The sequence below is a fragment of the Spodoptera frugiperda genome, chromosome 20 (assembly GCF_023101765.2).
Source record: "Spodoptera frugiperda isolate SF20-4 chromosome 20, AGI-APGP_CSIRO_Sfru_2.0, whole genome shotgun sequence".
Lineage (NCBI taxonomy): Eukaryota > Metazoa > Arthropoda > Insecta > Lepidoptera > Noctuidae > Spodoptera > Spodoptera frugiperda.
In genome coordinates this window covers 13,728,249-13,751,022 of record NC_064231.1, presented here as the reverse complement: position 1 = coordinate 13,751,022, position 22,774 = coordinate 13,728,249, and the positions used below count along the sequence as shown (strand labels likewise).

Genomic DNA, 22,774 nt, shown 5'->3' with positions numbered 1-22,774 from the left:
TCTTAAGTAATCATTAAATGTCTCTGAGTACGGTAGCAAACAGTAGCACTCCTTTTATAGTTTAGCCATAGAGTTACTTGATTGTTCTTCTCCTTAGAAATCACATTTTGGAACGAGTCAATAGCTTCTCTACAGGACTGATTAACAGACTGACACTTTTTATTTGACATTCAAAAGTACCTTTTTGGTCAAATTGAAAAAAAATAAAGAACAACAATGTCACGGACATCAATATGGATTTATTTTTTATATTAGTTAGTTACAGGACTTAGTAAAAAACAATTGAACTAAAACAAAATCACAAAGTCCTAAATAGACTTCAAAAGGGAAAGTACAAATTGCACATTAGTGCATTTATCCGACCCAGCTTACTCAACAGTAAATACCGCAAGTGTACATTGGGTGGCATCATCGTGCAGTGCAGATAACTGAACGTCTGTCTATTGGCGCCTAATGATAGTGCTCGCCACTGTAATCGCGGTACTTTCGATCCACCGCAGCCTGCGCACCGTTGCCTAACGTTTGTTTCATGTCCTTTGTTATATAGCGTGTTTTAAAATTATTTCAACACAATGATACATGCCTCTACATTCTAGAGGCATGTACCTACAATCCAACAATGATAGAATTATCATTGTGCTGAAATTATTTTAAGTAAGATCCGAATCCGAATCTTACCTTCGTACCCTACATACCTATAGCATATAACATGTGGCGTTATTCCACTGCAGTGTAGCAAAATACAGCACATTAGTATAATAATTTAATATCTTAATAGAGTTATCTCATAATAGCATATCAAAATAATATATTTATAGTATAATAGCGCGATAGCATAAAAGCATAACTTCATAATAGCATAACAGCTAATAGCGTTATAGTATAACAGTACAATAGCAAATTATTATCACATTTCGCATTTTTTCGGAAAACCAAAAAGCACGCCTCTGGTTGATGCAGAAATTGAACTCTAGATTCGTATAACTAGTGACTTGACCTACTATTTATTTATTTACATACAAAAGCGATATTATTAAGCTTTATACAGAGGACATTTTACCAACAGCCTGTAGCGCGATATTGCCGAGTTACGCACAACAAAGCTTCAATCACAAAGAAAGTAACAAGTATCTACAAACCGCACGCTTCTATATTGAAATTGTTTCCTTCTTTTGTTTATAGCCTGCGGAGACAATATTGTACTCACGGAAAATGTATTTAACTATGTATTACTAGGAATTCTTAAGACAATCTCAATCCCTATTACATAGGACTTATAAAACAAATGGCGAAAAGTGGTATACCTTTGCCTAGCCCTTCAGGGATAATGTTGTGTTTTTGTTCTGTTTTTAAAGGAGTAGATAGACAGAGAACTTGTACTAAAGTACACAGGTCTTCTATTTCAATGGTTTTGTTATTGGTTCTAAAGAATACAAAATAGGGTTTTCATATAGTAAAAGTGATCACAAATTCAGCTTTCTTGTTTTTACTAACTAAAACTTGGCCCTCAGTGCTAAGGTTCCTGCCCTAGGGATTGAACCTTAGACGTCGTGCCTGACTACCGGGCTTATTCAATCTTCGTGCTATTTACAAAACAAAAATCTCGATAATCGAACCCTGGACTTCTTGTTCGACAGTAGCACTTGTGACTAATGAAGCAAGAAGAAGAAACGATAAATATATTGAACGTAGTTTTGCATCAGAGAGCAATCATAGCGGTCTAACAGTTACGTTATCTACGCTTTATGCTCGAACAAACAGACTGTAACAATTCTCATAACTATACATTTCTTGCGGCAACTTGTCTTCTCAGAAGATGATTATCGGCTACTATTAATGCAATCTATACATTTTTATAAAACATTAATTATGATTAGTTTGTTTTTCTTGAAAATGAGTAATACCTACTGAAGAATATTTTTCGGCAGAACTGCTATTCATTTTATCGAGCCATATACATAGAACCGTGTGTTATGTTAACTTTTTTATATATTAATTTTCATTACCAACAGCCCTTGTCAGTCTATGAAAGGACTATAGGCTTTACCAAATCGCCCGATCAAAACCAGACCCGCGCGTACCGCGTGTCGCGTTTCACGCGCGTCTCGAAGAAACTGATCCAGAATAGGGCTGAATCCAACCTGGAGCTGCGAGCCACCGGGCTCCGACTTGAAGAACAGATTTATAGTCAACACTCACTCTCGCCTCACCCTAGGCGGGAGAATTGCGAAATTTTAATTAATTAACACTTAATTGCTTTCATTAGTTAATAATTTCATCGACATGAGAATTATATTTGTGTGTATGAATCATAAAATATAATTCAGTATTGCATAAAACGTGTTAATAGCTTTCATCGTGCTTGATAGAATATAATAGTTATTTAATTATAATGCTTTGTAGTATATAAAATATTAAGAAAGAAATAAATGATTTTGGTTTTTTAAGTTAATAGCATATCAATATAAGAAATACTTTTTAATGTATCTTTAAAGTTGTAGAAAAAATTACGTAGCATTACTACTCTTGCGTAACCAAATTCTGACCGTTGCGAAATACATACATATAAGATGGGTTAAAAACGTCACAAAGGAATATTATGTATTACTATACAATACATTGACATTTAGCACAATGGGAACCTTCGTCACTGTGAAAGCTTCTTGTAAAACAAAAGTGCAGCCTCATCCCTATCAGGTACATTACTTACATTATTGGGCCCATCCATTTTTTTTTTCAGTTACATAACTTACCAGTCATCAAAGAATAGGTGTTAATTTTGACACCGGTATTACTTTTATACCAAGTGAACTATTGTAGAATGATAAGAGAGTTATCAGATGACCACAAATGACCCCAGTGTGTGGTGAAAGTCGTCAGTTCCGGTATTATCCGACACTTGTAAATACGAGATGAGAGAGTATGTTTGTGTGCGTGTGTGGGGGAGCGCATGCGTCCATTTGACGTTGAATCGCGAGCGGAGAACTGCGTGTGCGCATCGCTGCGGAAAAGACATCAACGCGTTCACTTAATTATTTTCATATTAATTTTTTTTATACAAATGTGTGCTCGTGCGAAGTGTTAATATGACTTAATTGTATCGTAAAATAAATAGTTGAAAACATAAATTATTATATTAAAATGGCTCGTCTATCGCGAGTTTTTCTTTTCGCGGCTTTAGTTGCGCTCCTGAAAGCAGATGATGAATTAAAAGACTTTGAATTCAGTGATCCTGATGAGGTGATGATTGCGCAGGAGTCTAGACAATACCAGACTGTAGTAAAGCCTCCTGTTAGGATAGTGAAGCCTACTGGAGTGACAAATTCACATAGACCTCAGTACAATTTGGATTCTTTTGAAGATAGGTCTCAGGATACTGTGGAGGAGTATGATAACTCACCACGAAGGAGTTTGGTGAAGAACTATAAATCGTCTCATAAGATAAGAGCTAAGGAAGGGATGGTAAAGGATGCTGTGTTGAGGGCGTTAGAGCGGAAGGACCATGTGGGCAAGTTTGCACAGATCCTGCCCATCATCAGAGCGATGTCTGGAAACCAGAGGGTAGCACTAGCGTCATTGGTTTCCAGCCAAGTTAGTACTCCACCTGGAAGGGCGCCCCTGAATTTAGCACAGGTATGATATTTTTTAGGAATATGTTTTTTCTAATACTTTACTTGTTTATATACTGAAATATGCTTTCGGTTTCTTTTAAAAATCTTTAATTTCTGATAAAATACTATCCAACATCTTATGCAAATAAAATATCTTTCAAAAATAATTTCACATTATTAAAATTTATTCATCAATATAAATTTTCAAAATAGTCATTAAAATAATAATAATCAGAAACATCCAATCATATTATATACTAGCTTTTGCCCGCGACTTCGTTCGCGTGGAATAGTGACTTCCGGCAAATTTTGGTTTTAACCACATAGTTCCCGATCTCGCGGGATCTCTTCAAAAATGAGATGTGGAAGATATTCCAGGGAACTCTTCAAAAATCAACATAATGAGCTCTGCGTTTGAATTTAATAGATGTATACTCACTTAGGGCATTGAAAAAATAGTTTAAAAACGGACTTAAACTAACTTAAAACTAAAGAAAGCTACGAATTACGAATTTATAACAATTAAAAAAGAAACTATATTACAACCTATCCTCTATGCTATAATAACCAAGCTTAAACTAAATAATTTAAAAGAAACGACTTAAATCTAATCTAATTAATTTATAAATTAGACTTACAATTTTATTAAAAAAACTAACTACAGTAACTACTAATAAATCGATATCAAACTAAACCTACGTTAAATAGTTTAACCAAAAAACCAGGAAAACCCAACAAATAAACTTATTAATTGACAAATACAACGATTGATTCGATGAATTAAAACAATAACATGAACCGAAGTCGTGTAACGATCGACATAGAATTATCTATACTCCGTTAGAGCATTTTCTTTGTACTAAATGTTTTATTATATTGATATTATTTTTTTCATACCTTTTTACTATTTATTTACTTTTTTTCGATGAATTAAAACAACAACATGAACCGAAGTCGTGTAACGATCGACATTATATTATATTTCTTATTTTTATTTTTTGATTTTTGAAATAAAAATATATCTATGTCCTTTCTAAGGTTCTAAACTATATCTGTCAAATTTCAACCAAATTCAAATTTGCGGAGATTAATGGTATAAGCATACGTGATTCTTTAATTTGACATAATTTCCGATTGACATGAAACAAACACTAAATGTAAATTTAAGCATCCCACAATATATTCGTGAAAACCGCTTCATCAGCCGTTTCTGATTAGCGCGCACAGACGAACAGACAAACAGACAAACAGACAAACAGACAAACAGACAAACAGACAAACAGACAAACAGACAAACAGACAAACAGACAAAAAAAAAGTTAATTACATTTTTGGGTGTCGACATAACAATAACCCCTGCTATTTTTTTTAATTTTCAATGCAAAGCACTTTTCTACGATATTATATGTATAGATGTACGACAGCACTTTGATTTTATTATATGTAAGATAACATAACCGTCATAACATTTTGTTATCTAACAGTAATTTCGAGGTGAAGTCCGCTTCATGTCATTGACCAATATGTGTATGTTTTAATGCAAATCTATCGTTTGTGAAAATCTCCTAATGTGCATATTGTTAGCAACGAGCAAATATATCCCACGAACAACAGAATGAATTAGATTCGTATCGAATTCTATTATAATGCTTTAACGTTTGGTTTTAGTTTGTTCCATTGTTTTTGCTACGAGTCTAGATTTATATTATAGTCTTGTTAGACCAATTACTTTAAATTGCTTATTGTTGAGCTTTAGGTTCTTGAATTACCTTACCTTATTAGGTAATTATCCACGCTTTACAGAACACGTTAACCTGTCGGTCCCAGTAGTAAGGCAAACTGTATTCTGATAACGGTTCTGACAAAGTAGTTTGTATTACCCTGAGTAGTGGGTTGTGCAGAGCCATGCATGATTTAGCTGAATGATAGCCATCATTCAGCTAAATCTGGTTAAGACTAGGTTTTTTAATTTGTCCTGAGTCTTTAATGGGCATTTTCACCAATCATCCGTAAACTGTCACTAAAGTAAAAGTTAATTAGTGTGATTCCTCATGCGCACCTAAATTCACCCCTAACTTACTGGTGCTGTTAAGTGTCACTGTTAGGTTCACCTAGCATTGGTTCGGTTGAAATCAACTATGTACTCGTATAATGACAAGGAATTCACACATACTATCTACAAAAACTAACATTTGCGAACTATCGCAGCTAAAAGAAAGTGCCCACATAATTAGTGTTGGCACGCTATACCTCATTTAGTTTACTATAATCTGGCATTGTCACCGTATTCGATACCGATGTGTGTCGATGAAAATGGACTTTCCCTAATAGTTGTCGTTTGTTTGGAAACCTGTTTCCATGACAACGCAAAATAGGGGAGTTAGTGCGTGTGTATGTGGCATAAAATGAAAGAAGGTATTTGACAACACTCACTTTAATAAAATGTGTATAAATAATATTGTAAAGGGACGTGTCTCTATCGAGAAAGGGATTTTTGGTTTTCGCAAATCTAAAACGTTTACTTCTACTTACTCCTTTAATATTATTGTTTAAGTAATCACTTAGATATAATAAAATTAGTCTTTATTGCTGTTTAAACTTACATTGGCATCAACTTACTATATACTTATATTTTTTAAGTGTTATCTAACTTAATTATATCTTTCTTTTCTAAGGATTTCCAGCTTTTTTTCAGCTCCATTCTAGACCAGTCGCTTTTTTATGTCGTCATCGCATCTTTTAGATTGGCGCCATTTGTTTTCGCTATAATTTTTGTCTTATTTCCCTTTTTTTTTCACTTAGATATAATAACATACACTTCACTACAACAGATATTGAACTAAGCAGTTTAGTATCTAATTAAACAGTACTTGTAACTTTTTACAAGCTAATGTTGCACCATTGTTACATAGTCTCGTTATTTAAAATCCATTCATACGGCGTTTCCCCGTCCATACACTGGCGGCCAACAAAAATGCTCCACATTATTATTTTACGACACAATACGGTGAGAGAATTGGTTCACACAATTATCGAGTTTTTACTTTTCCGTTTCTCTGGTGCAAGCGTTTTGTAATTACTCATGTGAACAAATGTTATGTCTAAACAAATTGTGTATAAGTACCCCGACAAATGGCTGTTGTTTGCGGAAATAAGTATTTTTATCTTGGTTTGGTTTTTCCTTAAGTATTGACAGTCAATGAAAAGAAGTAATTCGAATACAGTTAACTTACGTGTACTAAATTACTAGTACTTTTAAAGAGTCAATGTCAAGCACTTATGGGTACTCCAAAATAAAGGCAAAATATTTTGTTTGCGTCATTAAATCAATAGTCATCATGAAAATTAAAATTCCAAAAAGTTAATTTAACGAAAGTAAATAAATATTTGCACACAAAACTATGTGGTTTTGTGACCGCTGTTTTTGCTGAGTAATTTAGTTTTGAGACTGCGGCAGGTAATGTAGGCATTATATTAAGAAATATTGGTCATAGTTTTTTTTTGTAAAATCATTCTTCGTCGGTTTTATTCTCCGTCTGTTAAGATTTGTTAATTGTTTCATTAAATAAAGCAAATCGTTTATAAAGTGTCGAAACTATAAATTTCTACGCTCTCGCTGTTTTTCCTTCCCAGAGTGTAGTAATAATTCCGGCTAAAAGATAAAAATTAAAAACTATTTACAATCATGACGCAACCGCCAATTTTTGCAACGAAAGCTGATCGTTTTTCGCTATTAAAGTATCGTTGATGATGTTAAAACATTAGAAATTCAAAGATGGCGTCGATAATTCATTACAATGTCTATCACATAAAACATAACGTAAGAATGATAGTATAGAAATCACTTGAGGAAGCTCCCATTTCACTTGTTAACTTTTTCTTAATAACAATTATGCTGACAAACATTCCATCTCACTCATTGTTCTCTGCGAGCTATCGTAATCGTTCGATGAAGAGATTTCATTAGATCTCCAATATCACGGAACTGGGTCAGTTTTTTGTGTCCCGCAGTGTAATTTTCACGCTTCTCCGTATTGTATGAGATTTGTTGTTGGCTTTGTTTGTACAATACTTTCTTTGTTTTAATTAATTAACTCACGAAGGTTCTAGAAGTAATTAGTGGATTAGGTTTCTCTTATTTCTCTTCTGCTTTGTTCAATGAGTTGACATCAAATTACAATTCATTGTATTGCCTTTATACAGAAAAAATCTTGCCCAAGTTGATATATTTTTTTCAATCTAGTTTTTTGTCGATAATTTATTTAATTGTTATCTAGATCACGTGCTGAATGCTCAACGTTTTCTTAAATACATTAAGTTTTCTTTTCAGACTATTGTATCGCAAAAATCAATTGTCCACAATTATCAAATAGCAGGTGTTGTAAACATTGTGTCGTCATTTTCGTGAACAAAAAATAGTACCGCTAACAGTCGTGTCTGAAATGAACTATTAACCTTTTGTACGAAATCTTTATTGTAATTGTAAAGTCTAGGTTTTTTTAAAAGAAAATCTATTGCACATTTTCTTTTAGAGATTAAGTATAATTGCACCTGTCAATTACCATTGTCCTTGGTTGCGATAAGCGAAACGTTTGTATTTATATCTGCAGATGTAAATACACAGAGTTTTCGCTTGTTTATCTTTGGTTTGTAACGAAACTGCTCAATGTATGTACATACCAATAATATGGCTATTTTACATCATGTTTTTATACTACAGTCTTAATATTTCTTTGTGTTAGTTTCGAAGTGGAACCAGTTTGTGGTTACTCGTTCTTGTTGAAAAGGTAAATTTACAGAAATGTTCAGTCCAATCATATAATCAATTACTAATAGGTAAAAGGGATGCTTTTTACATATCTACAAAAATAAAAACACGATATTGTATAAGATTACGTATGTAAAGCTTGTAGGCTTGTTTTCCGAAATAGTTCGATTAACATTGACACAAAAGGTCAAACATTCTAAGAGGTCAGTTAAAAAGTTATTGCTTAATCAATATTATAATTTATGTTGCCCTTGTACCTACTAATTGTTAGAGAAATTGATACAAGACGAACAGTGTGTCAATGCCAATATTAAAGATGAAGGGTACCATCACAACAAGTTTTGTAATCTTGACTGACTTTGTTACCATCAGATTGAGAAATATCAAAATTAGTATATGATGAGTTTGATTTATTCAAAACACTTATGGCTTTTACGTAATTAATGCCAAGGTTTTGGAAGTTTACATGCATTATAAATGCATAACATGAAGACTTATCTTGTTCGAAGGGGTAAACAAACATGTCTTTGTATTATATTTTGTAGCCTTACAGCAATATGATGTATGTATTGCTTTCTTATGCTTGTATTGAATGTATTGCAAAATACAAACAAAATTCAAGACTCAGAATCTTCTAATTAAGCTTAGACAGTTTTTTTTTTGGAATTTGATTAAATTTTAAAACATAGTTTTTTAATGTTTTCTAGAATGTATAAGAATCCGATACCTTTTACCTAAAAGTAAAGTAAAAAGTTATGTAAATAATAAGTCGAACTTTCTTTTAGAATTTTCGGATTTTCGAATTAGTTAATTATTCCATTTAAGTACTGTTTTATATGTTTAAAAGGATCTGTTTTAAATGTTTCTGAATTATTTATAAGTAAATCTAGAATATTTTAGTTTTAAGGCAAATTTACATGCTTACTGGGCTGGCTTTTAGTTTCTCTGATACATACTAAATATATAGGCATTGTAAATTAGGGTGATATAACAAACATGCATAACATAGTAAAGGAAAATTTTATTAAGTAACTGATTCCAAAATTTTATTGAATATTCTAGAATTTCATTTGTTTTTACTATCTTTTTGCACAAGATTTTGGGTTTACGTAAAATCACTCAATGTTACTTCCACTTTGGTCGAGGCGAGAGGGAGTGTCAGACTCTTACTGACTAGAAACCATCCTGCTTTTCAAACTGGAGCCCCGGTAAACCTGTTAGATAGTCCGCAGCTGCTACACCTCTGGAAGAATAAACTTGTAAGGAAAAACTAGAAAAGCTAGGTGTGCACATACTTTAATACAAGTGCATTTCCGTGTAATCGGAACGTGATTAAATTAAAACGACACTGGTCATCGTGATTGAAAAATGTATGAAAACAAATTACCTACATAAATAAATTGTCACATGCCACACAAAAATCCCACGCATGTAAAATAAATCAGATCCCCAACAAGCAGCTGAGTTATCAAAAATAGTTCAGCTCCCGCTTTCATATCGGCGCCGGCGCAGTGCGGCATCCAATCCGATGCACTCGACTGGCTTGCAACTATGCAACGTTATATTGTATGAATATGTATTGTTGCATCTTTGTGGAACACTCGTAGAAAACATTGAGAACATCTTGATTAACGATATCAGATGTTATTCATGGTTCATGCTTAGTTTGTGGTGTAAAAATAGTATCATGTGTGGGAGAGCCATGCTTCGGTATGAATGGGCCGGTTCGATCGGAGTGATACCACGGCCTCACAGAAAACCAACGTGAAACAACGTTTGCGTTGTAACACACGTTGTGTGAGTGAGGTTACCGAAAGCCTAATAACCTCCTTATCCGATCTTTCCATTCCCCGATTCCCCAACAACCTTTAAGTTCCTAACCCTTAAAAGACCGGCAACGTACTTGTAATGCCTTTGGTGTTTCGAATGTCCATAGGCGGCGGTGATTGCTTACCATCAGGTGATCCTACTGCTCGTTTACCGGCTTATACCATAAAAAATGTGAGACATTTATGAATGAGACAACGTGGAGCAATTATATTATTGATAATATTTTCACTTGTGCTCCTAACTTGTTTTGATAAGCATCGTGTCATTGACCCAGTGCATACTAAACATTAGCTCGTTTAATCCAAAGATGGTGTACTACACAGGTGGTTATCATATAGCCACGCGTGACGGAACCACGGTCGCGTGACACATTTGTCAGGAAATCGTGTGTTTGTTTGTGTGCATGTCTGTTCGTGTTCCTGTCGGAAATTTTTCTATGTCTCTATGTCAAGGTTTTTAGTATTTGTCACTTACTGCTTGGCTTGATTGCTGGTGATTATGAAGAAGGAGAAATTTTTAATTAGGGTTTAGAAACCCTAATTAAAAACTTGATAGTAATAATTTTGGCACTTATCTTTGAGAGCAGTAGCGAGAATTATGTGAAAATTCAATTCTTTATAGATCTGTAATAAATTAAGAGTTTAATTCTAAGTACACATTTCAGTAAAATCTTCAATTGAGTCCCGGAACAGTCTAAAAATATTTATCGTAATACGCTATTCGCGTCCCACTCGTAAACACTTAAAGCAACATTAGCAATAATAACCGCACAAAGTATCAGAATAACTCAACAAGGAAAACACATAACCAAAACTATCACTACCTGACATTTTACCATCGCAAAATTCTTAACAACCATAAAATGACTACTTATTACCTAAAGAAAAAAAAAAACGCCATTCTCAAATGATAAATAAATTATATAAGACGCGTAATTTTAGTGGCCCTGACATACCGCCTCCATGGTATCCGATTACTTTCGTTTTCGATCACCTTACGTCAAAACTTTCGCTGTATGGTGTTGTATCATTTTATCTCGGGCACGTTACGTCACTGGCCTGAGGGCGCTGATGGCTTATTGAATGGAGCGGTTACATGGAGGATGTTGGTGATTTAGTGGTGTACGTTACGCGATAAAGTATTCACAAAGACGTTTTACGCCAGATTTTGTCTTTTTTTGTCTTTTCAAAAAAACTTTGTCCCACACTAGGATTTTCTCCTGTGTCGTGGGTGCGTTTACAAACATACAAGTTCACATACACATGACGCACCCGAAACAACAATTTGTAGATCGCATAAAGAATTGCTTCAAGCGGTAATCGAACCCGCTACACATTACTTACTTGGCAGCCGGTTGCTCAGCCACTGAGCCAACCGTGCAGTCAAAGTTTCATTTTAAAAGAACGTTATTTCTCTTTGAGTATTCTGTTATTAACATGGTACCACCAACAGAACACTGTAACATACAAATTAAAAAAAACTGTACCTTCGGTTATGCATACTTAATTACTTATCTTAAAACACTTACCAGACATACTTATGACCAACGATAGTATCTCTATCTACATACAGGGGCAGAAAAAAAAATCTGAACCTATTTATTACCTCAAATGGCTTTCCACAAGCTACCGAATAATTTTTCATACATAGTTAACTATGTAGTTATTTTAAACAGCGATGATATATTGCCTTGTAACGAGCTATGTCTGATCCAAGAGATAGCCAATAAAACGTTTATGAACGTATAATTCGCTTCAGTAATAACGATTAGTCATAGTGAGTCTATATACAGACAGACAAAGTGAAGAAAAGTGAGTAGATAGTGTGAAAAGTGATATAGAAGAAAGGGTCACAGACATGGACAATGTATAGAGTAATAGAGACATTGTAATATCGACTATAAATATGATGGTATAAAATCTAAATTTGATTGAAGAGGTTTTGTTATATTTTATGAGTGTTTGCAAAATGACATTATAAATAGTTATTTGCCTTTCACAACAAAATATTTTTTTGTTATTCGCTACTAAAGTTTATGATATTTTATTGAACTGATATTCAATTATGGTATTTTATAAATCGATTTCCATCCTCTAAGTATAGCAGTTACCATTTAATTTGCGAATAAATTCTTTCGTCTGGGGAAAGTTGGCAACTCGCAATAAAAGGTACCGTTTTTATGTGTCCGGGTTGATTCATATTAAAATTTCGTTTACTATGTTAATCTACTTATTTATTGAAGGTGTTGCAGAATTAGTTTCTTTTAAATTAAAGAAAAGGAAAATAGAAAATAAGTTTAATGTACTCATTTCAGTGCAAGTTACATGTCCTTCGGATAAAGATTTGTTTTTTTTAAATTATCCTTTGATTTATACAATAGCAACTAGCTAAATAAAATCGTTAAAAATTACTTTATCGCTGTGTACTTGAAGGGCTTAAGGCGTAAAATAAAGAGATCTAGTTTTAATTAGAGCAAATCTTACATACGTCTTGTGCCGGTGGAGAAAGAAAGAGAGAGCAATATATAAACGTCAAACGTATTTATCAGTTTATACAATGCTTGTTTAGAAAAAACCTCAAAAAATCGTGTTCAAAAATAAGGCTAACTGCACACGTAGTAGCAATGTCAAACGATCTCGAAAACAGTAGAGCACAATATGATAGAAATCTCGAAAGAATGGACACTCCGCTAAACTGGAACTAGGTCTTCTCATGACCGTGAAATGGGCATTGTATGGTATATTGTCAGCCACTAGTTTCAAATGTACCACTGACAACTAAACAATTAGTCATAAAAATAAATAGTAGCAGTATACAAACATTTATTTTATTACTGTGTGGGAATTTCGAAAGATAAAGCTGTTTTAGAATACTGATTTAGGATCTAAAACAGTTTTGTTTTAATATTATAATTGTTTGTATTTAACAAAATAAAATTAGTATTATGAATACAAACGCCTTGTTAAATGTACTAAGATTTTGCTTAGTAATATGTTTTTCAACGCCATTGAACTGTAGAAGAATAAGACTATTTAACATCTAGGATCATTTAGCTAAGGCTTAGGAAAAAAATTAAAATTTTATGCGGTCTCAAATTGTTTCAAGCAAAAGACATTCATGACAATTCTAGATCTAAAGACATTAACTAAACAATATTTAAAGATTATACTTTTCAAAATAACTTTATTCACAAAAATATCACTCACTCAGTATCACGTCTCACATCTACCTACTTGGTTTCACTTGGTTCCTTCTTTGGTCTTGGTCTGCTTTCACATTCCTTACTTCACACACTAAAATTCACACCATTTCTTAATTCTCTCATCACTTCAAGATCAAAAATCACTCTACAATCTACATTGAACCTTTTGATCATTGCAGGTGAGATCAATGTTCGGTAACAGTGACAACACAACAGACCTTATGCTACCAATACTCTTAGACATGGCTAACTTAATACGAAGAGCAGTCAGGTCAGGGAAGGAACCACGAGAAGTGAAACAACCTTATGATCCTCAACCACAGTTACTCAGACGATCGTTCACAGAGGAGTCAGAGTTAGATGATGAGCCTTTTGATATGGGGGATGAGACTACAACACCTAGAATTCGTAGAATACTCCCAAGAAACCACACTAACAAGCCTAACACTGGAGACAGAGTTCAGAACACGATACAAAAAGAAATTAATAACGTTACCAACACTAAAGTTGATGTAAGTAATCGCGACATTAATCAAGATACAGTAAAACATTGTCTCACACTTGAAAAAACAAGAACACGACTTATAAATTACTGTTTTGTATTTAATAGGATTAGATTTTCTCACGATAAACGTTAATATTAAATCATCGGCTGATGTAATTGTTACAAATTATATAAATACTTTTGTACAATTACATGGTACATACAGAAATATGTCACTAACATTCTTTAAATGTATTGTTGCAATCAATTAACGCATAGTTGCAATTGACATTAAGAACTGTATACTTAAAGATCTTATTGAAAAATGTACCTTAAGTTCAAAGACGAAGTTTTTAATTCATACAACAACTGTTACAGAACTCTACGACTTCAACAACAACAACAGAAGCAACCACTCCTCTGTCAACTAGTAAAAGCAGAGCAACAATAACATCGAGAATTGACAATGGGACTTTGGACCTTACAGCTGAGTCCACAAACCAAACACTGGCTCAAGATCTACCAGTGGCAGAGAAGTTGAGAGCTTTGAGCAGATACACTGATAGAAAAGGTAAGATAATTCAGTTTCCCCTTCCCAATCTTCCCAATCCCCGAGTCAACAACCCTTAAATTAAAATAAAATTTTAAGCATTTCCACCAGATAAATAAATACCAGTACTCTCTACTATTCAGTAAGTAACTAAGTAAACGGTATACTTTCCACGGTTGGCGCGGTAGGGTTAGATTCCTCCACAGAGCAACTCTTTATGTGATCCACAAATTGTTGTTTCGGGTTGTCATTTGCATGTGAACTTGAAACTTTGTATGTTTGTAAATACACACAAGACACGGGAGAAGTTCTAGTACGGGGCGGCATTTTCTTGAACTTATTGGACACAAACTTTTCGCAAGTTTTTAGTTTATTTTGTCTGATTTTAATTAAAGATTTTAAACACATTACAGATACTGTTGTACTTCAACACAATTAGAGCATAATTATTTTGTCATCCATTTTAGTTGTCCATGCGCTTCAACTAAGAGAAATACCTCCAGTAAAATAAAATAAAAATAAAACAATAGAAGACATTATAAAGTTATTCAAGTACATAACAAACGAAGTGAAATTAAAAGAAAACGTACATTTTCAACAGCTTGCAACGTGTTATTGCGTAAATCTGTGACTCGCAAGAAAATCTGTCTGATCTCTTGAACCCTCGGCTGTTACTGAAGCTCTCGTCACGATTCCATGGAACTTGTAGTAACACATAATGCTTAAAGAAGTTGACGACGTAACATGGTGGAAAATGAAAAAAATGCGTTGTAACCAATGAAATAATTTACCAGTTTTCTAAAAAAGACAGTGTTTTACATAATAACATTACGATTTACTTATGTTCTTAAAATTGTTAGTTGTGTTATGACCATGACACACAGAGATTAAAATGATCACAGCAGTTCACATAACCACCAAACGTTTATGCACTATGATCAATTACAAAATTCTTTGCATTATTTTGCAATTCCATTTCCGTATTTTTTGCAATTCCCTATCAGTATCCTAAGTACATGTTTATTTTACCTTTGACGAGATCGAAACGAGAGCGCGTTAGGCGCTCTGATTGATTAGTTCATTTGCACCACCCAATCAGAGTGTTGAACGTGTTCTCGTTTCGTTTTTGCTCAACGTGAAACAAACTCGTGCTAATGTACAGTATTTGAATAATTATCTTTTTAAATTCCAGGTTCATCATTCCGCCGCGGTGTTTACCAGCCAAAGCCTCCATCGTTGATTCGCCGCACCACTCCAGAGCCAGCCGCCACGCCGCCTTCCATTCCCAAGAGAAGACAGATTCCGCCCAGAAAGCTGCCCACGTCAGCTGCAGATCCTAACAAGTGTGAACTGTTTACCAACAGTTTGTGTCTGCATTCTGAGGATTATCCAACGTGAGTAAAATAATACTCAGCTAGTTATTATAATAAACTTTTAATTATTTTTAAAATTTAATATTCTGAATATTCATTAGACATAATTAGTACTAAATAGTTATTACTAAATAAAGAAATACTTAGCTCATTAAGAATACATATTAAAACTTAGCTTAATATTATCATTAGTCATCCCGTTCCTTAACACAGTAGTTTTTAGGCGGGAGAAGTCGGGAAAGTGTGAGAAAGATCTTTCTTACTTTTTTTGTGGAAGATATTTTGCTGATTCTTTAACATAAACTTTTTAGAACAACACTGACCTACGGTTATTAAACTATAAAAGCATACGATAAACAAATAATAAAGAATCGTATTTTAATCATTTCACTAATTAAGTATGCTAAATTATGGAAATAAATTTATATCGATAACAAAAAAAAAATAATTAAACAATATACATAATATTTGAACTCATTCATAAAAATGTAAAACTGGTCGAGCAACTTCGAAGATATTTCGATTTTAAACGGTTTCCCAATGATTTTGGAAACAGTTTTTATGTATTCATATGTGAGTCGTTGCATAACCAGGATTGTATAGAAAGCAAGAGTTATGTACTAGCGAAAGTATTTCTCTCAACTTGTGTGGTTTGCAAAATGTCATGTGATTTTCGCGGTACGATAGGCGTGACCGTTATTGTTATGCGAATAAGGTGTCAGTTGGGGCTATTGAGATTTACATCCAACATTTTCACGAGTTGAATCATGCAATTTGCATACTTGTGAATATTTTAAGTCAGTGAGTTTTTAATATAATAGGGATGACGGGATTCAAAAATTATTAAACATTGTCATATTACAAGATAACAATACATGGATAAAACGAAACAAATTTTAGGAATGGAAGCAAATACGTCATTTCTACGTATAAAATGTACTTAGAAGTGACGCGATGTTTCAAATCGATAAATGAGTATTTGTTTCCGTAAAAAAATACAAAAATACGTATCTAATATTTTAAAATAATCTTCAAGACGGACATAACAATAAAATTTAGTCATCTACTCTATTGTAATCATTGTTGTGTCCATAAAGATTAGAGAGACTAACAAATATTTGAAACCATGCCATTTAGAACACTCCTATTTAAAACATCAGTAATTTCATAGACATTTAGCAATCGAAAATCAAATATTAAAAAACAAAGTACCTGCTCATAGACCGTGAACTTTTATTATGAACTTAACGAAATCTTTACAATTTTCCAAAATATCCGAGTGCTGTATTAATTACAAAGTATGTCGTACATTTCATCCGTTCCATACGACACGATTGCTCAACAATCCTGCCACAATTCTTATGTTAGTTTAATGTCTTCATTGTCTCTATACAAATAATGTAACAAAGCCTAAATTACGAGAACAGATGTTAATGTAGTTTGTTATGTAATTGTAATAGAGATATCTGTTTGTTTTCTTTGGTGGTCAATTACATTTGCAACGGTATTGAGGTCTGAGTCGTGAGCCATCGAGTCGTAACCGACGCGCAGCCTTGAAGACGAATCTTCGTCACATTTTCTATTTGAGACAAATTGATTTATTAATGTTCGTCTTAAATTCTGATATATATTTTGATTAAATAATATATTTTTCTTTGAATAATCTATTGAGTGAATTATAATCATATTGAGTTTAATCGAGTGTAATACTTACAACGTGGTGTTATAAAATATGCTAAATAATATGGATGTAGGCAAATTATTAAAGTCTACAGTAGCACTCAGTTCTGACCTTTTGACTCACATTTTATTTACAAATCAAAAATATTTAGTAAAATAAAATTTAGAAAGTATTTAATCCCGATTGGATCGATGTTTCAATAATGAGAATTCTAAAAGCTGTGCTCACTGAAGCATAATGTGTATCTAAAATTTTGAGTTACATTTAATTAATAATTATTTAGATATTTAATATATTAATTTAATGAAATAAAAATAAAATAAAATATTTAATAATATTTCACTTTTGGAAAAATATGACTATAAACAAGATTTTTACTGTTTTTACGACAAAGAATAAAATAAATATGAAAATATTTGACACAAATATGTGTCATTAATGATTATGTTAATTGCTTTGTTTTCATTATACAACAAAGAAATATACAAAAATATTTCAAAATTCATCTAATTTGATCGTAAAAAATGATATTATTTTAAATTGCAAAATGGGGATCGGCTTTCTAATTTGTGCTTTTATTTTAATTATGTTCTAATTTACGAGTAGATTGTTAGATCACGAAATTATTTATCTAGGCTTTCTCTCGTCGTGCCTAGGCATTTTAATATTCAATTTCGTTAACGAGGCGAGCGTGGGCGTTAATTTGTTTGGGATGCTCTAGGTAAAATCATCTAGTGACAGAGAAAGGTATTCGAAAATGTTTAAAGTTAAGAGCTTGGGTGAAATCTGAAAGGATGTTAATGATAGTTTTGGCATGAACTATCTTAGAAGATTTTTTGAAGCCAAATGCAGATAATTTTTAACAGTATATTGCTCTCCTTAGGAACAAAAAGAGATATAGGGTATTCCTTTCATAGTTACTCCACAATGTTCGATGTTTGTTGAAGGATCTATTACACTTATTACTCTAATATACTAACTACGTTAGTACGCTAATATACTACTTTTATCTTTTTGTCTTCCACTCATTATTAGGAAAAGTACAATTAAATTAATTTCAATAAACAAACAAACGTTTCTTTCTGACTCCAGTGAAGCCATCGTACAATCAATACGGCGCAACAAGGCGGCCGCAGCAGCTCTGCTGGCTGACTACAAGGACCCTGGCGAGGGCGTGGTGGATGGCGTCACGGCGGCACAGGAGGCCAAGTACAATGAGCAGCATTATCTCGTATCCAATAGGTTGGTAATCTTGAATTTTCTTTAATCGTCATCATCAGTCTAACAATCAAGGGTCAGAGTTTGGGGATCTTAATAAGGTCATAGAATTTTCACAAATGCTACCATCTGACCTGGGATTGCTGGGCAATTAGAACACACTAATAATGTACAGAGTATGACTCAAATCATATTACATCACATCAACAGCCTATAAGTGGCCACTGCTGACCAAAGGCCTCTTCTCACATGGACAAGGTTTTAACATTAATCACCACGCTTGCTCAAATATAGCCTCAAAAATCTTAAACATAACATTAATAAAAACCCTACATTAAAATTACAGACGAGGTGACACAGCCAACCGTGACTTCGCGGGAGCAGGCGAGGCTGGCTTCATGTGTCCCAGCACTGTGAAGTACGCCAGGCCGCAGCGCGCGAGGGCCACCTCTGGACAGTGGAAGTACATCGTCAACACTGGAGAGCATACACAGACCCTGAGATTGGAGAAGTGCTTGTAAGTTGTTTAATATACAATTCAAGTGTGGGAGAGCCATGCTTCGGCACGAATGGGCCGGCTCAACCGGAGTGATACCACGGCCTCACAGAAAACCGACGTGAAACAACGCTTGTGTTGTGTTTCGTTGTGTAAGTGAGGTTACTGGCCCAATTTCCCCCTTCTCAATCCCCGATTGCGAACAACAACCCTTAAAAACCCCCAAAAAGCCGGCAACGCACTTGTAACGCCTCTAGTGTTTCAAGTGTCCATGGGCGGCGGCGATTGCTTACCATCAGGTGATACGTCTGCTCGTTTACCGGCGTGTTTCATAAAAAAACGATCATAGTGATGCTTTTGAAGATGTGGATTGTATCGTATCGTCAAGCCTTTTATCCCCAAAGGGATAGGTAGAGGTGCACATTACGGCACATAATGCTGCTGTACAATGTACACTCAGTTTTTACCATGTAGTCTTTATCATTAGAACTTGAGATGGGATATTTACCATGTTTATTTATGTCTATGATTTTTCGATATTTTGGCACTGTTGCAAGCGCAATGATCACGGATGAATTGACAGTTCTAATGATAGTGTTATTGACCATGTCAGTTTAAAAACTCATGTCATGTAGTCTTTGTTCTGAAATATTCTTCTTCTTAATTACATTTCCGTACATAAAATATTATGTAGGTCAAAGTTAATTTACAATTTGAAAAGTAATTATCAATTTCATCAATAGTCATAATGTTTTAATAGAAATGGATCATTGTGTGATCCATTGTGTGTAAAACTAATATTAAATTAAACTTACCCAACTTTAAATTTAAATGGCCGGATATCTGCAATTGCAGCATCATGTCAACATCTTACACAAATGTAATTATTTCTATTATAGAGAGCACGTAATCAGACTTTTCGTAAGAATCGTCAAACAATTAGACTTGATAGTTTCATTTTGTACTTTTGTATTGATAACTTCCTTTTCTTATTTTATCTTATACTTTAAAATTCTTTTATATTATACATTGCTTCTTAAGTATAATAGTATGAATATATCAGTTATCAATTATGATTCATTTTCGTTAACAAATTAGTTCACGAAATCTTTTTTTCCTTGTTTCAGAAAACCCAAAGAGTCCTGCACCTATTTGACGGATAACTTCAAATCAAAATGTGTTCAAGTGTACAACTACCATAGGCTACTGACTTGGGATCAGCAGAACGGATTGCATATGGATATATTTAAGGTAAGAGACTGTGCAAACAAACCTTTTCTACGATTTGTAAGTAGTATTTAAGTTTTCAATAATATATTGATTGTCATAGTTCATGATTTAAATTCCTTTCATTTCAGGTTCCAACGTGTTGTTCCTGTCACATTGAGGGCTATAGCGTATCCTTCCCACCACTGGGTCACAGACTCCACGAAACCTCATCAGAACACTTCCCAGGCGAAGATTTGTCTTCAGAAACTGGAAACCATGCCTTTGAGAATGTACAATCTACGATACAAAAACCTAAAATCAAATCACCACCATTCACTCATAAGAAGCCTTTAGAATCTTTCCCACCGTTCACTGATACTCAGAATTTGATACCTGGTAGTCCATTCACCAAACATAATGACAATGAAGACTCCGTGCCAGGAAACCCAATAGATTCTTATGGAAACACATATTTCCCAGACTCCTTCAATCAAGCCAGCTCAATCAGACAAATTAAACGGCCACTTCTAGCCAGAAATCCATCTCAAACAAACTTTGAAGAAGTAACTTTACCGAGTTACTTAGAACCTCCTACTCCAGCAGCAGGTTCCTCGTTCAACAACTTTATTAAAGACACATCACCTAAATTTAAAATTCCTGGAAGCCAATTTAAGAGGACTGCTAGACCGAATCCGCCATCACGAAGACCGATCAGAAAGAAGATTGCTGGTGGGCCAGACGATTTGATGTCATCAGGATCTCAAGCAGTCGAATATCCTCCAAACAGCACTGGAGATTCAGCAGAAGAAAATGATTATGAAGAGCCTGACATTGGACAAGCGACTTCAGTGAACACTCCGAAACCAAGAGTGACAATAGCACCAAAACTCCCAGCTCTGACAACAGAGAAAATAACACCAGCACACAAACAGAGGGAACCTAGTAATAACAATAATGAAAATTTTACTTCAAACGGTAAAAGAGTAAATTATAACTACCATCCAATTATAGACTTCTTTGACGAAGACAAAGCTATGGAGACAGAAGAATCTATAGACAGAGAAGACATAGAACCTAGCTTTATACCAAGCGAAGAATCTGAATGGAAACCCATAAACCACCCTCCTTCTAGAGATAGTCAAATAAATACTGTTGGTAGGAAAAAACATAAATGAAATGCTTAAAGTGTAAGTAAAATATTAATTACGGTGATGTTATCATATTGATGAATAGTTGCAGGTAATAAGAAAAACAATTATTCATGTTTTTGTCTAGAATTATTGTGTATTAAAGTTAGAACGAGCGATTGAGACGATGTTTCCGCTGATGTAATATTAATATACTAAACTTATATGAAAGAAATTATCATATTGATAAAAAGAAAATGAATTATAATACCAATTTTAGATTTCATGTGAATTCGACTCGTGCCTACTATCTTCAGGCTATCTTTTAAAGTGCTTCGCAGTTTCCTTAGACAAAACGGGTATTAAGATTGCATCAGCCATTCTATAAGTTATCGGTCTTGGTTGCTTGTCTAAACTCTCCCAGTTTAGTTATATAGTACATAGCCTAAGTACCACAATATTGTAAACTTTCATCATCCAACGAAACCAAAACAAAGTTGCAATGTAAATTGTTAATATTTATTTATTGTTTAATTATTATTATTTTATTGTAATTTATTTAAATTATTTATAAGTTGAATAGCAGTAAGTTTCTTGTAAATTATAAGGTTTCAAAGACTTGCCACTGGAATAAAAATTTGATACTTACAAAACGTCTATTTCTTTATCACTGAACATCGAAAACTTTCAGTATTTTATCTGTTGCATTCATCTAAACAAGTGCAGTGTGAATTTATCAGTTAAGATTATAATACAAAGTACAAGAGATCCAGTTAAGTAGCGTCAAAAGTGAAAGCTGGAGCCCCAAAGTTGAACGCACTACGTGAAGATATCTCCCATTCGTTCAAGCTCAGCCGATACTGTAACAGTTTGACAAAAACGTGTTGGGACACTAGTACGTAACCTAGATGTGCACTCAGACAACTCATTGTGTGATAACAGCCTTAATACAATCTTTGCCAATGTATTATTAGTTATTGTGCAATCTGTCATGTTCGAGAAATTAGTCTCGTCGACTCAACTGTTTCATTTAGTTCATTGGTCAGGTTGTTGTTACAAATTCGCTAAAATTGTCTGCGGAAATTGATTCTGTGTTGCAATACTTGTAACTGGTTTAATTTGAAAACAGACTCAGTTTAGTAACTTTCGATGGTGGAATTCTATAATGTTTTAGTGTCTGTACTTTATCAATTAAGAAATTGTGATTAATGTTTAATGAGGAGGA

General features: G+C 33.8%; 1 protein-coding gene across 2 annotated transcripts; it reads left to right on the top strand.

Moving 5' to 3' along the window:
* The first annotated feature begins 2,927 nt into the window (after window positions 1-2,927).
* LOC118262123 (neurotrophin 1) lies at window positions 2,928-22,193 on the top strand. 2 transcript variants are annotated; one of them, XM_035573265.2, is made up of 8 exons: window positions 2,928-3,633; window positions 13,591-13,923; window positions 14,274-14,466; window positions 15,638-15,839; window positions 18,592-18,741; window positions 19,064-19,234; window positions 20,341-20,464; window positions 20,572-22,193. In XM_035573265.2, exons 1-8 carry the CDS (start codon window positions 3,142-3,144, stop codon window positions 21,595-21,597), a joined length of 2,691 nt encoding a protein of 896 aa, XP_035429158.2. In that variant the 5' UTR covers window positions 2,928-3,141; the 3' UTR covers window positions 21,598-22,193. The 2 variants fall into 2 exon arrangements, with proteins under 2 accessions (XP_035429158.2, XP_050557139.1); XM_050701182.1 differs by lacking the exon at window positions 13,591-13,923.
* The last annotated feature ends 581 nt before the right edge of the window (window positions 22,194-22,774 follow it).

Excerpts from the sequence above, each read along its gene's own strand:
- LOC118262123 (XM_035573265.2), top strand. The coding sequence starts at position 3,142 with ATGGCTCGTCTATCGCGAGTTTTTCTTTTCGCGGCTTTAGTTGCGCTC. Across the intron at positions 14,467-15,637 it reads CAGATACACTGATAGAAAAG|GTTCATCATTCCGCCGCGGT; the intron begins GTAAGATAATTC and ends TTTAAATTCCAG. Across the intron at positions 19,235-20,340 it reads CTGAGATTGGAGAAGTGCTT|AAAACCCAAAGAGTCCTGCA; the intron begins GTAAGTTGTTTA and ends TCCTTGTTTCAG.